Source organism: Cnephaeus nilssonii, assembly GCF_951640355.1.
Source record: "Cnephaeus nilssonii genome assembly, chromosome: 12".
NCBI classification, from domain to species: Eukaryota; Metazoa; Chordata; class Mammalia; order Chiroptera; family Vespertilionidae; genus Cnephaeus; species Cnephaeus nilssonii.
In genome coordinates, this window is record NC_137083.1 from 8510975 (window position 1) to 8527153 (window position 16179).

The 16179-nt window shown below is 37.7% G+C and overlaps 1 protein-coding gene across 1 annotated transcript in view; it reads right to left on the reverse strand.

The window, feature by feature from the left end:
* Nucleotides 1-507: 507 nt before the first annotated feature.
* ZNRF2 (zinc and ring finger 2) overlaps nt 508-16179 on the reverse strand; it is a 67258-nt gene continuing 51586 nt past the window's right edge. The window contains exons 3-5 of the mRNA XM_079786153.1: nt 5948-6053; nt 4261-4340; nt 508-2173 (exon numbers count right to left, since the gene is read on the reverse strand). Coding sequence (XP_079642279.1) covers nt 4283-4340; nt 5948-6053 — 164 coding nt within the window. The 3' untranslated portion in view covers nt 508-2173; nt 4261-4282. The remainder of the gene's footprint in view (nt 2174-4260; nt 4341-5947; nt 6054-16179) is intronic.

Sequence of the window (16179 nt, forward strand, 5' to 3'; positions counted from 1 at the left end):
GGGAACCTACGCGGACACACTCTAAAAGTCAGTGAGTAAATCGTATCAGAAAGTCAACTTCCACAAGAACTCTAGCAGTGAACCACCACAGCTACAGTAAATCCTTTCCTTCAAGAATGGAAGACAACAAAGTAACATTATACCAGAGGTAGAAAAAAATGAATTATTCACATTCTAAGGTTTTTCCTGTGGAGTGTGTGTGTGTATGTTTGTGTGTGTGTGTGTGTGTGTGTGTGAGTGTGTGTGTGTGAAAGCTTACAAAATTGAAAATGTGGAATAAAGTGGATTCATATTAAGATTTCGTGATAACAAAAAAAAAATTAAGGAAAGAATATTTTCCTGGAGGGAAAATTATTTTCCAAAACTGATTTAAAAAGCACCTATGAAACTGTGCTGTCAGCTGTCACACTGGAGGTTTGGGGTTCTTTTATCAAGTGCAGCATAACAAAGGCATTTCACAGCATAACTTTAGGGAAAATGTTATCCGGTCTAGAATCACACAGAAAGCAATGAAAAACCTCTTTTAATTGTTTATAATACACAAATTTTGCTGGGTAGCAACAGTTGCTCCTGTACATGCCCTTCAAAAAAAAAAACAAACCACAAAAGAGACAGAAGCAATAGAGAGAAAAAAAGAGAATAAAGAACAGTAGCATTAAACAGAAAAACAAATACTTAAATACATGAAGAAGGCTTAAAACAAGGAAATGTTTCTGTGCCACGCTCACTCATGCCGAGTGAAGTGCACTGCTTAAATGCTCACTGGTAACATCTCCCAGGTTGAAAATAGCATCTACTTATTGGGATTTCTGATATTCAAACACAAAAAAGAAAAAATAGGACATTTCTGTATTGCAGCCCTAATAACTCTATCCCAGTATTTTTTAACCATTCAGATGTATTTTGTGGGAATATTTATTCACATAATTTTGTTTAATACATTTCTTTCTACACAAGACTGAATTTAAATGTTCTATAACATTTTCAATTACAGTAACAACACACTAATAAATTATAAATTAACAAAATCTTCATATTTGCTTTAAAAATCATTTATCAAACACTAACTTCCAGATTATCTGGAAAATTAAAGATGCAAACTGCTATAAATCTGACATCCTAATTGATTTCTGATTTTTAAAAGTATATAAAAGTCCCTCAAATTATTCCAAGTTCCACTCAAGAAAATTTTATTTTACTCTTTTCATAAGTTATGAAGCTTACAACCTGCTAAAACATTTTACCCAAATGTGGGAAAACTGCCTGGAGATGCAAAGCACAATTAAATAATTACATGAAAAGAACAAATGAAAATACCCGTTAAAACAACATTACTGTAGCTGGCAGCACTTAAAACTGGTAATTTGTTTGTTTTTTTTAAAGTTGCATAGCTGCAAGATGATTCGTTGCTGATTAGCTGTCGAGCAGTTTTATTTAAGAGGAAAGAATATACTTAAGGAATTACAATTCAGTAGACAATCCAATATTTAATTCATTAAAATGTAATTATGTAACCTGATTTACTCTTTGGACTGCATTCTGATAACATTACACTTTTAATTTAGAATGTTTAAGTATTTTAGCTTTCCTATGTAGAAGTCTATTTTCCACTCTTGGGGGGAAAATATTAGAACTTGAGATCATGGTCTACATTCAGAGAATGTTTCACTGCTTGATTACATTTCTTGGTTTCACATTTAAGACTTTAATTTATAGAAAGAAAAGTATGTGGTCTTCAACTTAAAAATAGATGAATGCAGAAACATCATGTTGGGGAATATAAAGAGACCCCCAAACTAAAAAACACAACAAATCAAAACACTAGTTACGCAGCTCTAAAGAACTTAATAAAAAGTAAATCAACTTTTAAATCAGTTAACTTTGGCGTCTGCATACAAAACGTTTATCAGCATTACCGATGTGGATGACTAGTAAGGGATGTGCAGCATTTTCAAAATCCCTGTGAGTCCTATGTCATGTTTGGTGCACTGAGTTCTGTGGCAAATGTCCTCCCTCCAGCAGGGTTTTCCCTATGATTGTCCACCTCTGCATCAACTGAGTCGCACAGAACTCAGATTTTTGGCTGAGTATGCCTGCATTTTTTGTTTTGTTTTTCCAGAGACAGATCCCCATTTCCTCTTGTTGTTTAAGCATCTTGAGAAGAGAAGAAAACCTGTGTAAAAGTAGATACATTTTGATTTAAGCAAAGGTCCACACTAGTAATACAAATCAAAACAAACATTCATTTCCCCATGAACATTGCTTCCATTACCGTAAGTTTTCACACACTTTCTATTCTAAAAACTCATAAAGGTAGTGTTCTTTAAAAGAACAGATCAAGGACACACAGAAGGGCCAATTAAAGCTTAAAATATCACAAAAAATCACCATCACATAGTTATCTCCCCTCTACAATAAAGACTATGTCAACATTTCAACTTTGTCATCATTCTACTTGTTACGGTGATCTGTGATCAGTGATCTCTGGCGTTACTATCGTCATTGTTTTGGAGCACCACACACCATCCCACAGAAGACAAACTTAATCGACAGATGTTGAGTGTGTTCTGACTGCTCCAGCAACTGCCCGGTCCCCAGTCTCTCTCCTTCTCCTTGGGCCTCCCTATTCCCCGAGACACAACAATATTGAACAATGGCTAATTACTAACCCTACAATGACCTCTAAGTGTTCATGTGGAAGGAAGAGTCCCACACTCTCACTTTAAATCAGAAGCTAGAAAGAAGTAAGCTTAGTGAGAAAGGCATGTTGAAAATGAGATAGGCTCAAAGCTAGGCTCTTGTACCAGTTAGCCAAATTGTCAATACAAAGGGTAAGCTGTTCTTCTTCTTTTTAATTATTGATTTCAGAGAGGAAGGAAGAGGGAGACATAGATAGAAACATCAATGATGAGAGAATCATTGATCAGCTACCTCCTGCATGCCACCCCCCCCCCCCCCCCCCCAACTAGGGATCAAGCCATGACCTCCTGGTTCATAGGTTGATGCTCAACCAATTAGCCAGGCTGGCCGGGCCAAAGGACAAATTCTTAAAAGAAGTTAAAAGTGCTACTCCACTGAACGCACGAATAAGAAAGCAAAACAGCCTTATTGCTGATAAGGGCAAAGCTCTACTGGTCTAGAGAAGATCAAACCAGCCACATTCCTCTATGCCAAAGCCTAATCCAAAGCAAAGCCCCAACTCTCTTCAATTCTAAGGAGGCTGAGAGGTGAGGAGGCAGAAGGAAAGTGTGAAGCTGGCAGGGGTTGGTTCATGAGGTTTAAGGAAAGAAGCCATCTCCATAACATAAAAGTGCAAGGTGAAGCAGCAAGTGCTGATGTAGAAGCTGCAGCAAGTTATTCAGAAGGTCTAGCCAAGGTAATGAAGGTGGCTACATTCCACCACACACTTGCATGTAGACAAAACAGCCTTACAGATGTCATCTAGGACTTTCATAGCCAGAGAGGAGAAGTCAGTGCCTGGCTTTGAAGCTTCAAATGACAGGCTGACTCTCTTGCGAGGGGCTAATGCAATTAAGTTGAAGCCAATGCTCATTACCAACCTGAAAGTCCTGGGGCCCTTAAGAATGTTCAACCTACTCTGCTACATAAACAGAAAAACAAAACCTGGAGAGCAGCATGTAAACCATGGTTTACAACATGGTTACTGAATATTTTAAGCCCACTGCTGAGACGTACTGCTCAGAAAAAAATTCCTTTCAAAATAGTACTGCTCATTGACAATGTACCTGGTCACCCAAGAGCTCTGAGGGAGATGTACAATGAGATGATTGCTGTTTTCATGCCTGTTAACACAGCATCATTATGCAGCCCAGGAAATCAAGCACTAATTTTGACTTTCAAGTCTTATTCTCTTGAATACATTTTGCAAAGCTGTATTTGCCAGACAGTCATTCCTCTGAAAACCCTCTGGAAGGATTCGGTACTATAGATGCCATTAAAAACATTAGTCCTTCGTGGGAAGAAGGCAAAACATCCACACTACAGGGTTAGGAAGTTGATTCCAGCCCTCATGGATGACTGAGGGCTCTAGACTTCAGGGGAGGAAGCACCTGCAGATGCGGTGGAAAGAGCAAGAGAACCAGGATTAGAAGTGGAGCCCGAAGGTGGGACTGACTTGTGGCAATTTCATGAAACGCCTGAACGGATGAGGAGTATTTTGGAAAAGCCAAGAAAATGGATGCGAATGTATAATCCAGATAACACTTCAAAAGGCAATTAAAACAAAAAAGGGAGAATTACCTATAAAACAGGAAACTGATGCTTAATCGGAAGGGTGCTCAGGGCAAGATCTATTAACTTCAAACCATTCATCTATGCAGCTAGAAAAGAATAAAACCAGAAAAGTGAAACACTTATGCTTAACTATTAATGTCATGAGAGCCATAATAAAAATGCTTACCTCTTTGCAAAAGAAAAATGAAATACTTTTAAGTGATCATATTTGGCATCTACATATAAGATAAAAATGTGTTTATTACATTTTGCTTATTCTAAGCAGTTAAGGAAATAATCTTTGTAAAATTATGCTATAAAATACTTTAAAATTTAAGCAACAATCATTATAAAAAGAATCAAAAGAACTACCACTTTACCAATATTCAAAATCAAATGACAAATCTGAAAAACTGTGTTTCTCTTCAAAATAGTTATTCATTTATATAAATATCAACCTGTTCATATCACCTATCAGAGTAATCAAAAACTGCTTTTAAATTTTAATTCTTGAAAATAATGCATCACATTTTAAAAGACCATATTTATATGTGAATATTAAATACTTATTTTAACTCTATTCCATCCTGTAATACATATACATACACAAATAAGTATATCATCATCCACTCGCATTTATGAAGTATTTTACGATTTTGTTGGGACGTTAAATATTAGGGTGCACACCATTATCCTGTCGATCTGCACTGTTCAATGCAGTAGCTACATACCACATGTGGATGTTTAAACTTAAATTCATTAAGGTGAAATGAAAGAAAAATGCAGTTCCTTAGTCACACTAGCCACACTTCAAGTGCTCAACAGCCACATGGCTGGTGGCTCCTCCACTAACAGTACGGCTACAGAACACTTCCATCACCACAGAAAGCTCCCTGTGGCAAATGATAAACTTAAGTAACTTGCCCAACAACTAGGAAGTTTCCCCAGCAGGATGCAAACTATTTAACGTTCTCTCCATTGACACGTTTCAAGTTTGCACATGCCATAAACCAAGATGGTTTGGCTTAGTGGATAGAGGGTTGGCCTGGGGTCCCAGGTTCAATTCTGGTCAAGGGCACGTACCTTGGTTGCAGGCACGATCCCCAGTCCTGGTCGAGGCGCATGCAAGGAGGCAACCAATCACTGTTTCTCTCTGTCTCTCCCCCTCTCTTTAAAAAAATGGACAAATATCCTCGGTGAGGATTAACACAGACCCCCCCCCCCCCCACACACACACACACACGACAGCGTGGCTAATACCCTTCTTGTAGTTAATTTAAAATTTTTCCTGTGTTGCTCTGACACCACAAATACTTTAGAAGAAACCAGGCGGAATCTGGAACCAAACAGACATGGGTAGAACCTCGGCTCTTCCATTTACTAGCCAGGTGACCTTGGAGAGGTTTTTACTATGGTCCCTCAGCTTATTTCCTATTGTGAAATGAGACTGATACAACACTGACATGAGAGACCTATTTTAGAAGCTGTGAACAATACCTGGGTCACAGTAAATGCTGGACAAATGATAGATTTTGGGGTATAAACAGATATGGGCTTAAATCTTAATTCTAGCAGTAAAAAGGGGCATTATTTGTTAAGAAATGGGGGGAGGGAGTTTCAATGAAGAAGAAACCTTTTCCACCCTCACTACAATGTCTGAAACTCTGAGGGAGATCTTGGCTGACATCGTGTGTGAGCACAGAGATAAACTCACCCTTTATGGTAGATGCACAGACAAGGCAGCCGTGCTATCGTGTCCCCCTGCTGCAGGTCTTCCAGGCAGATCGCACATTCCCCAGTATCTTTACTCAGGACATCCTCTGAGGAAAGAGGAAACAAATGCAGGACAATAAGCAGAAAAAAGAACCACGTGAATGCTAACGGATAAAGAGTGATGACTGGCATATTTTGTCAGGAATATATAAAACTCAGCACCCATATTTGAAGTAAAGCGGAAAGACTGCACCAATCTCTACCTACACACTGAAGACAGAGTAAGGTAAGGAAGTTTCCAAAAATTAAGTATTTGTACTATAAAAACCAACAAATTTAATTGTGCCCATAAATGGAATAGTTCCTTGTAGAAAAGTACGTTCCATAAGCACTCCCCCTTTAGTTATTAACTTTGAGACCGCAGGTTACAAGGAAACACAAACTCCACGTGGCCTATAAAAGAGAAGGTGGCAGCAGATGATTTACCCGAAAGGCTGGAGGGGTACCAGGGCAACTTCTGCAGAAAAAAAGGCCTTAGCAGAGGATGTATGCTTTTGGAATCTAGGGAATACGGCTGAGGTGAGTATTCCCTAGATAACTACTGAGTAGCGGCTCACAAGCTAATATGTCACAACCAGAGTCTTAACCTGAAAAGGATTTCCAGACAAGTAAAGCTGGGTAAGTGAAAAATGCTGCTTAATAATGGCCCCCTCAAGTATCCTTGCCCCCTTTTTCTTTTCTTAACCCTGGAGGTCCCACCCACTACCCTAACTCCACCCCATCCCCAACCCCAAGTCTTGCCTCCTTCTCTTGATTTCCATTTTTCTTTTTTTAAATTCTGGACAGCTTTCCACAGATAGGGAACCAGTTTAACGTAAAGCACCTACCTAATTAGTGATAAAGTTAATCAGTATATGGAGACCCACAAAATAAGGCCACCCTAGTGGCCCCATCCATGTCACAAACCTAACCCAAAATCAGCATGCACTAGGGGAACACCTCACTGTCAAGGGAACCTAACACCAATCAGTCCTCCTACTCAGTTTCAGCCAGCTTACCCTTCCCTAGAAAGTAGGACCTGGAGCTCCCCGCCAGTCATGCCCTTTCTCGTCTCTTTGGACACTCCATAAAACCTGCTCCTGCCCAAAACCCCTCACAAAGTGCTAGTCAGGCAATGTACACCCCCAACCCCTGGACTGGTTTCCACTGAATAAAGAACATCAAACTTATTACTAAATGGTTTTAGATTTGACACTAGGATGATGATAGTGAGAACAAAAAGAAAGGAATCTGAAGGAAACACTGAAAGTCTATAATTCCAGATAATCTATAATAATAAAAGCATAATATGCTAATTAGACCAGACGACCTTCCGGATGAAGCCAGGGCTGCGAGGGAAGCCTGGGTCCCGGGTGCCAAAGGGAAGCTGGTGCCGGCAGCTGAGGAAAGGAAGGCCCACTCTTGCACGAATTTCGTGCATCGGGCCTCTAGTATATTAGTATATTCTCACCACTTAGATTTTTTTTACCACGAAGATATACCACACATCATAAATTTTTTTATAAAAAGAACCATCACTTTTTATCAAGCATAAAACACCAATGATTACCTATTAGTTTTACATACCACCAAGTAAGGGGAAAAAATGCCTCCATTAAACTATGATACAAATCAATTTTAAGATGCATCTCATTTTTCAAAGTATGAAGAAGAAGCGTGTCTTAAAATTGATGAAATAGGGTGTCATATTTTCTATATTTGGAATACATTAACAATGCATCTAGATTTAAGTCTAAATGAGCTATAGAATCTCAAATGTCATAAATTAAGAAAATGAGATGGACCAGATTTTAATAGAGAAAAAGTATTACCATATTTTTGCCATAGACGTCTATGTAACAGAAGTAGAAATTCACTAAGTACAAGCTTCTGAATGCTTTGTTCACAGAAAAATAACTGTCTTACAATACATTTAAGTTGATCTATGACTGTCAAGTCTCATTTGTTTGTTGCAATAGTTTTTTTTTATTAATCTTTGATTTGGGATAACTTTAACATCTTAAAAGGCCTTGGTTTTATCTTGTTTATAAGAACATTTATTTACAGTGCAACAAAGATAAATCTAATCCTATCTAATAAAGATGGAATATGCTAATTGACCCTCACACCATCGAAAAGATGGCAGTGCCCACTGCCACTAAGGAGGGAATATGCTAATTGACTACCACATCCTCAAAGATAGCGGCGCCCACAGCCAATAAGGAGGGCATATGCTAATTGACTGCCCCACCCTCAAAGATGGCAGAGCCCACAGCCAATAAGGAGGGGATATGCTAATTGACTGCCATGCCCTCAAAGATGGCGGCGCCCACAGCCACAAGATGGCAGCACCCAGTTCCCTCAGCCCTGCCAGGGTGGCAGGCACACAGCAAGACCTGCCTCTGGAGTTCCCAAGTCCCCTCATCCCCCCAGCCGCCCAGGGCTTGCCTGAGGCACAGGCAAGCCTCGGATGGCGGCTGCCCAGCTGCCCAGGGCCGCCCGAGGCTCAGGTAACCAGGGCCGGCTGAGGCTTGCACTGCTGCAGTGGCAGCAGCAGAGGTGTGATGGGGTGTCACTTTCCCCTGATTGCTGGATCGCCTCCTGCCCCTGAGGGCTCCTGGACTGTGAGAGAAGGCAGGCTGGGCTGAGGGACCCCCCTCCAGTGCATGAATTTTCATGCACTGGGCCTCTAAGTCTGCATATAATATCTATCGTAACAATGTATTTTGAAAAATAAGAATGTTATGTCATACTTTGTAGGTATTAAGTTTAAAAACTTTTTGTTTAATCTAGAATGCCATATTAAAATCAGTCATGTTAATCATAGGCTCCCTAAATCTTAGTAATGAAAAATTATCAGAACTATATTTATATTAAGAAAGGTACACCTATATAGAAGAACATTCCAAGCACATTAATTTCAACACAGGAGTAGCCCTCTGTTTATTCACTGTAAATAGTTTCTAGTGACACGGTCTCTGATCAGAAAATTAAAAGCCAATGTTAGCATATTATTGCCCCTGCTCAACTGCATTTTGATAAGCATTTCTGAGTTAAAAGACAGTTCACTCACTGCAAAACCTCAGTAACTGCCTCAAATAGCAAATGCTTAATTTTCAAATTTGAAAGTAATTTCCAATAGAATCTGTCTTTGTATTTTTGAAAATATGTTTTATTTTTGAAAATCCACTACACAATGTGATTAACTGTAGCCTACCTGAGGGTTTGCTAGAGTATGCACCTCTCCCACCCCATCATGATATGATCTTTTCATTCACTTTTGAGCTTATTAGTAATGTGATGTATTCAGAGTTAAAAATGGCCTGCAAATACCACTAAATCCAGGACACTGAAGCATCTTCAAGACAGCTGAGGAAAGATTATTAAAAATCTTCAGCCAAGCTCTAGCCGGGTTAGCTCAGTGGACAGAGTATTGGCCTGCAGACCAAAGGGTCCTGGGTTCAATTCAATTCTGGTCAAGGGCACATACCTTGGTTGCAGGATCCTTGGGCCCTGGCCCAGGTCGGGGCTTGTGCAGGAGGCAACCAATCGATGTATTTCACATCGATGTTTCTCTTTCTTTCTCTCTTCCACTTTCCCTAAAAAATCAATGGAAAAATATCCTTGGGTGAAGATAAAAAAAAAAAAAACAAAAAAAAAACTTCAGTCAAGCAACTGAAAGCATTCATGAAGCTACTTATTACCCACGGCAATACGGAGGCAATGCCTGAGGACCTGGGCTCAATGAGAGCAGACTACTAGTATTAAGGAGCCAAAACTGATCTCAGGGAAGCAGAAGGGGGAACACTAATGGACTTAACTTCCAGAGCTGGCTACTCTGGAGTCCTTCTCGCCACCAGCACTGATCAAATGGAGAGACAGACGATCAAGATTGTGAACAGGAAATGAAACTGAATTGCTTTTTCAAGTGTGGTTGCTCATCTACCTACATATCAGTCTTATTCATGTGGTCTATGCAATAAATTATCTAGATGTACTGAAATAGGAGGAGAAAAATTAAACCTGGAAGAGAGCAATGATTTTTAGCCAGAGGTGGGCACCAGAATCACTTGGGTATGCATTCTGTCTCAATGTAAGAAAAAAAATTACATATACCTGGACCCATCCCCAGAGATTCTGAAATATACACCTACCTGAAAAACACAACTACTATCAAGGAAACAGCATGTTGAAGTAGAAAGAGCATAAGACTTAAAGTTGAAAACATAATATGAATTTCCATTCTCACTATTGGTTAGCTAGGCAACTGCAAAATGTTGGTCAACCTTGAGTTTCCTTTCACTCCTTTTTAACATAAGTATAATAAAGGCACTCAAATATTATGGAGATGAAATTTAAAGAATTATGTGAAAAATTTTGTTGTAAAACTATACAAAATATTAGAAAGTACTTTGCAGACTTCTCCAGTAACCAAGTTTATTTTTCTATTTTTTTCCCCTAGAATAACCCCATTCTGGTATTCTAGTTATTTCAATTTTACATAATGTCAGAAATAATGCCTTGGCCACCAGAAACTTCCACAGAATACTCCTGATCTAGCCACTTCTAGAGACCTATTACAATAGACAGGCTGGGAACAGCCCCAATCAAATGATACTGCCTAGTTAATTTAAATGTTTTGGCTTCATTCTATATTTAAAGGTATTACAAATGTCCCCTTTGTTACATGCTTTTAGACATATTTAAGTCTTTTAAATTTTTTAATTTTACGAGGTAACTAATGCTACCTACATTTTACTGATAAGCAAATTGAGGCTCAAAGAAGTTAAGTAACTTACCAGAAGTTACAACAACTAGTGAGTCCTGGACTCAGAATTCAAATTTAGACTAATCACTTGGCCTTTTTACTACCTCATGAATTTTGCTACAAGAAACTATTTCACTTTGAAATAACATAATTACTGACGCAAATGAACTGTTTTAGGCAACTGTAAGTTTGAAATACTCAAGATGGAAATGGCTACCATATGTAAAGAAAATGGCTCAAGGCTAGTCATATACTTCATCTTCGAAAGTTACTCAACTGTTATAAAAACTGGTACCAGAAATGAGCTTACATGTTGCTGCTAACTTCCTTCTACTGGACAGGAAAACAGCGCTGTCCTCAGAACTCTCCGTGACCACAGAAACAGTCCCTCATCTGTGCTGCCCAAAATGGCAGCTGCAAGCCACGTATGGCCCAAAAGGAGCACTTGAAATGTGACCAGTGCAACTGAAGAATTACAGTTTAAATTTTATTTAATTTTCATAAATATGAAACCTTAAAATATAGAGAAGACAAGGAGCATACACTTATAAACTAATAAAAAACTTCCGTAAATTGCTATTTCACTTGTAGCCTCAAGCTCTTAATTTTCATTGCCCAAAGAAATTACTTAAAATTCAAGCAGCCAAATACATAAAATTAAAATATTTAGCAAGGACAAGCACATATTCATACAGTAATTGCAGATGGAGACACATAAATGAAAGCAGACAGCCAAAATCCTTTTGGAAAAAAAAAAAAAGAAGAAGAAAGAAAAACAACAAATAAAACCAAATTTGTTAGAGGCAGCCAAGAAAACTCCATGCGAAAATTTCATCACAACTCTATTTTCAGATCAAGCATCCAAACAGGTATATGATCTTTTCAGCAAAATACAATGCCAAGCACTATTATGGATCAGGCGTTTTACCTGAAGACTTATTTTTTGTTCTTGAACCCTCAATGATAGCAGTAGAAAACAAAAGCAGCTGAAATGTGAAATAATCCCTAGAAAAATCAAGAATTAAAAAAAATTCACAACATTAGTAAGAAGCATTTACTCAAAGTATGAAAAATTGGGGCTTGCAAGGTTTATTAATAAGTACTTTGTGACAAAGTTATCTCTAATGAACTTAAAAGAAGTTAACATTCTAGATTTAGATCCAAGAGCTGTTACTGTACTCAAATATACTCAGGAGAATTAAGAAATGATATTTTAACAAAGGGAAATTGTCATTTTTAGTGTAAAACAAATATATCAATAAAAACATGGGATAGCATTCATTAAACTGTTTAAAACTCAAAGTTCCTAGTCAGTGTCAGTTTTTATAACTTCTTACGAAACTTATGCTATTTCCAGTAGGAATTACTAGCTGCCTCTGCTTCGATGCCATTGACAATTACTGCATCAACACTTTCTTTAGTTTAAATATAACTGAGAACTGACAAAAACATAGCCACTTTTCATCTGCATTGTTAGAAACTTAATTTAAAACTACGACTGACCTGGCTGGTACGACTCAGTTGGCTGGACCGAGAGGTTGCCAGTTGGATTCAGTGCACATGCCCGGGTTGGGAGCTTGAAATGTGACCAGTGCAACTGAAGAATTACAGTTTAAATTTTATTAGGGGGCATGCAGGAGGTAACCAACTGTTATTTCTCTCCCTCTCCCTACCTCTATCTCTCAAATCAATAAAAACATATATATAATGACTAATCCCTCAAAAGGGAATAGAACTTGTAACTTTTCTGATGATTTTTAAGAAAAAACGTGTATTCCTGGGAATATTCTGAAAATTGAAATTGGGCACCTTCTCCAAGAAAATGTAAGTAAAATAAAATGGAACCCAAACTGAAGGTAAAATATACAAAAGGAACACTAACTCGATACTTACATATTTAGCTTTCTCGGGCCTTTTTGTTCCTAACTTACCTTAAAAAAGCTAGCTCAGGATAAAGAACTTTATAAAATTAATTATCTCACAAGCTGCAAAAAGCCATACAAATCACCTAAGAAATTATTATACTGCCTAATCTTCAAATCAAATTAACTTTCATATGCCCTCTTTGTCAAAAATCAATGATAAACCAAAATTTAAAACCAATTGCTACATTGATGTGCTAAACCCTAAACAAGTATTTTCTTAAATGTGCGGTCCACATTAAAAAGAAAACAAATATATGTATATATATTTTTTGAAACTGCTGAATATATACAAAAATAGAGTAAGCATACTTTGAACTAAACTTAAGTTTCAGGTCCCCTTTTGTTTTGAATCACTGCAGAGCAAAACAACAATCCGAAAAAAAAAAACCCACACCAAACCAAATGTAGCCTCATAATGGCAACAAAAAAGGAACCAAACAATCGGATAATATGTTATTATAGATAGTTCTAGGTTCAAACTCCAACTCTCCATCTTATTCAGGAAAATAATGGGGATTAACAATACCTACTTCATACGGCAGTGGTAAGAATTAAATAAGATAATACTTGTTACATGTCCAGCACTGTACCTGGCAAGAGCAGGTTTGTTCTGAGGAATAGTAATGTGATTAATGGCAAGAAAGAACTCTTCCTCTGAGTTTGCTTTCTCCAATCTCAACAAGCGATGAAACCTGCAGGCTGCACCTGTCTCTCAAGATTGCTGAGAAGATGTAATGAGACAAGCAAATGAAAGGCAGTCTCATGGAAAAAGAACAGGCTTGAACTTGGCACAAACCTCTTTGAGCCTCATTTTCTTCAAATAAATTGTAGGTCATAATACCTACATCTGACATTGTCTTTAATATTGACGATTAAAAATAAAAGAGCTAATGAATGTAAAAATACTTAATTATAAAAAAAGTTACCTATCACTTTACTGAAGTAAAGTGAAAAAAGTCAACTCAAGTGTGTATGCCTATTGCTTTTGTTGATTGAGGCTAGAGTGTAACAGTCTTTCCCTCTGCTTCCACCCCATCCGTAAGAAAATTAGCAGGCTGAGTGATAAACATTGTACAAAGACCACAAACTCAAATGCCTAAAGGGGAGTTGCCAGGAAACATTAAAGTAGCTCATCTTTAAAAAACTGTTTAAAAACAGCCCAGTTGTGACAATAAATGCCAACTGAATTTGGCCTTGGTTTCAGGGATTAATAGGTAACCGTGACAAATTGGTACACACAGTCTTATTAAAGAGGCATTATATATCGAAAGGAGTTAGCTGCAAAGTTAAGTTTTTAGGTGACATTTCTTATTTTCAAAACACTGACTCAAAAAACATTTTTGATACTGTGTAAGCCAAACAAAGAAATGTCTGTGAAACAGATGTAGCCAATACTTTGCAACCTCTGTATTAAAGAAATAAGAATAAATTCTACGAGGGCACAGAAAATAGATTTTGCTTATTCTAGCAAGTAGCACAGTGTTTTACACATAGTAAGTTCACAATAAATATTTTTGAACAGCTAATGAAACACAAGATCTCAGGAGACTAGAGAAAACACAAAACAACAAATGAGCAGCCAATGGACAAAGAAAATGCCCAAAAGCCAGGGGTTTGCTGCTTCAGTGACTTGGGCACTTTGTCGTCTGTTACTCAAAAACAAACTACAGACAACCAATATCAAACATGCAATAAGTCTAGGGTATTATTTCCCACGAGCTCTTCTCTAAAGATTTATATGAGGATGAATTTCAGCTAACCAAAAGATACCTGGAAAAACTTACGCAAAACGAGTTTGAAATTCAAATGGTAAAAACAAATGCCATTCATATCAGTAACAAAACTATAAAATGCCAGACATAAACTTAAAAAAAAAGCAGCATTGAGCATAAAACAGTGTGTATCTTTCTTAATTATTTATGATTTAATAAAGGGTAAAACACACAGTCCAGTTGAGTCTTACGTTAATAAATAATAAACTATATGTGCACTCATCTGTACACTGTATTTAATTACCATAAAATGTCTGGAGAGTAAGACTTCAGAATAGGAGCCCTCACTAAGAATTCCACAATATAAAACCTAACAAAATTAACTCACATTTTCCCTCTAAAACCTGGGGCTTCTAAGAGTGGCTCTCTCATCACCCTAAATCCGTTTCATCAACTATTATAATGTTGATAACACACTAAGATTATGTATTTCGAATTATATACGTACTACATACAGTATGTTTTAGTGTGATCTGGGGATATTTAAAATCTTTCTAGAAAGCACATTAGAACATTTTGGAAGAAAAATCTTATACAACAAATGGGAACGTTAACTTTTTTTTTTTAATTGAAGAAATGACTTGCCTCTTAGGATTAAGTCTCGCGTTAAACTTTTACACTTCTGTATGACTTACTGATGGGCTGATCCACTCACACTTATTTCATACTTTGGGTTGTAATCCAATGCCATGCCATATTAATTGTGTTGCTCACATAGTTCACTGGGAGCTCTTTCAGGTTGTTTTGCGTGTCCCTGGACCTAATCTCATCTTCTTGGTTTTGAGCAACTCCTGGCTTTCAGACAATACAGACCTCCAGCCTAGAACTAACCCTTTATCCAAGGAGCCTGGTTCTCTCTTCCAGAAAATGGTATTTCAAAACCAAGACCTGGTGTCAAAGATTTTTTCAGTAAAAAAGCATTATAAGGGAAGTGCTAGGAAGTGAGGTGAATGCTAAGGAGCACAGTTTAAAGGCGTTAAGATAAAAGTAACTATAATCTAGGGGTGCTGAAGGATCAAGAACCCCCGAGATCCCAAAATCAGTTTAGCAGAAAATGAAAGAAATGAAGTAAATCATAAATACTATAAATATTTAGATGGCAAAGGAATAAGACTATCTAGAATATTTTTCTTTTTTACTTTTATTCTTATATTACCTTAATACACTGTTAATATGCTAAGAGTTAAATACAATTCTCCAAAGGCAGAGTCTACCCTGAAGCCAAACCCTCAGTGAGTGGCTGGGGAGATACTTCTCAAGGCCACTCTGAGGCAACTCCAGGCAGTTCTGAATTCCCAGGGCCAAAGTGACTTACGGGGGGTGGGGACGAGGAGAAAAGGCATTTTTTAAAAAACATTATACAAGCAGTAAGTGGTCATTGAAAAAATATTCACAAGTCATTTCTTTTAACAGTTCTAACATCTTTCTTGAAATGAACAAAATACTCAATGACCATCTGTAAAAATCCTTAACTCCTCTTCTTGAGAAAAATCCTTTAAAAAATCACATTTCATAATTTTTACATCTGAAAGATCCATCCCTGGCATATTGTTGAGAACAGCTAGGTGCTCTCCTACGCTCTCTACCACAAAGTGAGTCACTCCACCACCAACCCTCCAGTCCCAGTGACTCCTCCCTCCCCAAGTCCAGCAATCACTAAACCCAATTCTTCCTATGTTTCTGTAATAACTTCCTCCTTCCAGCACATCATAACCACTTCCCACATAAA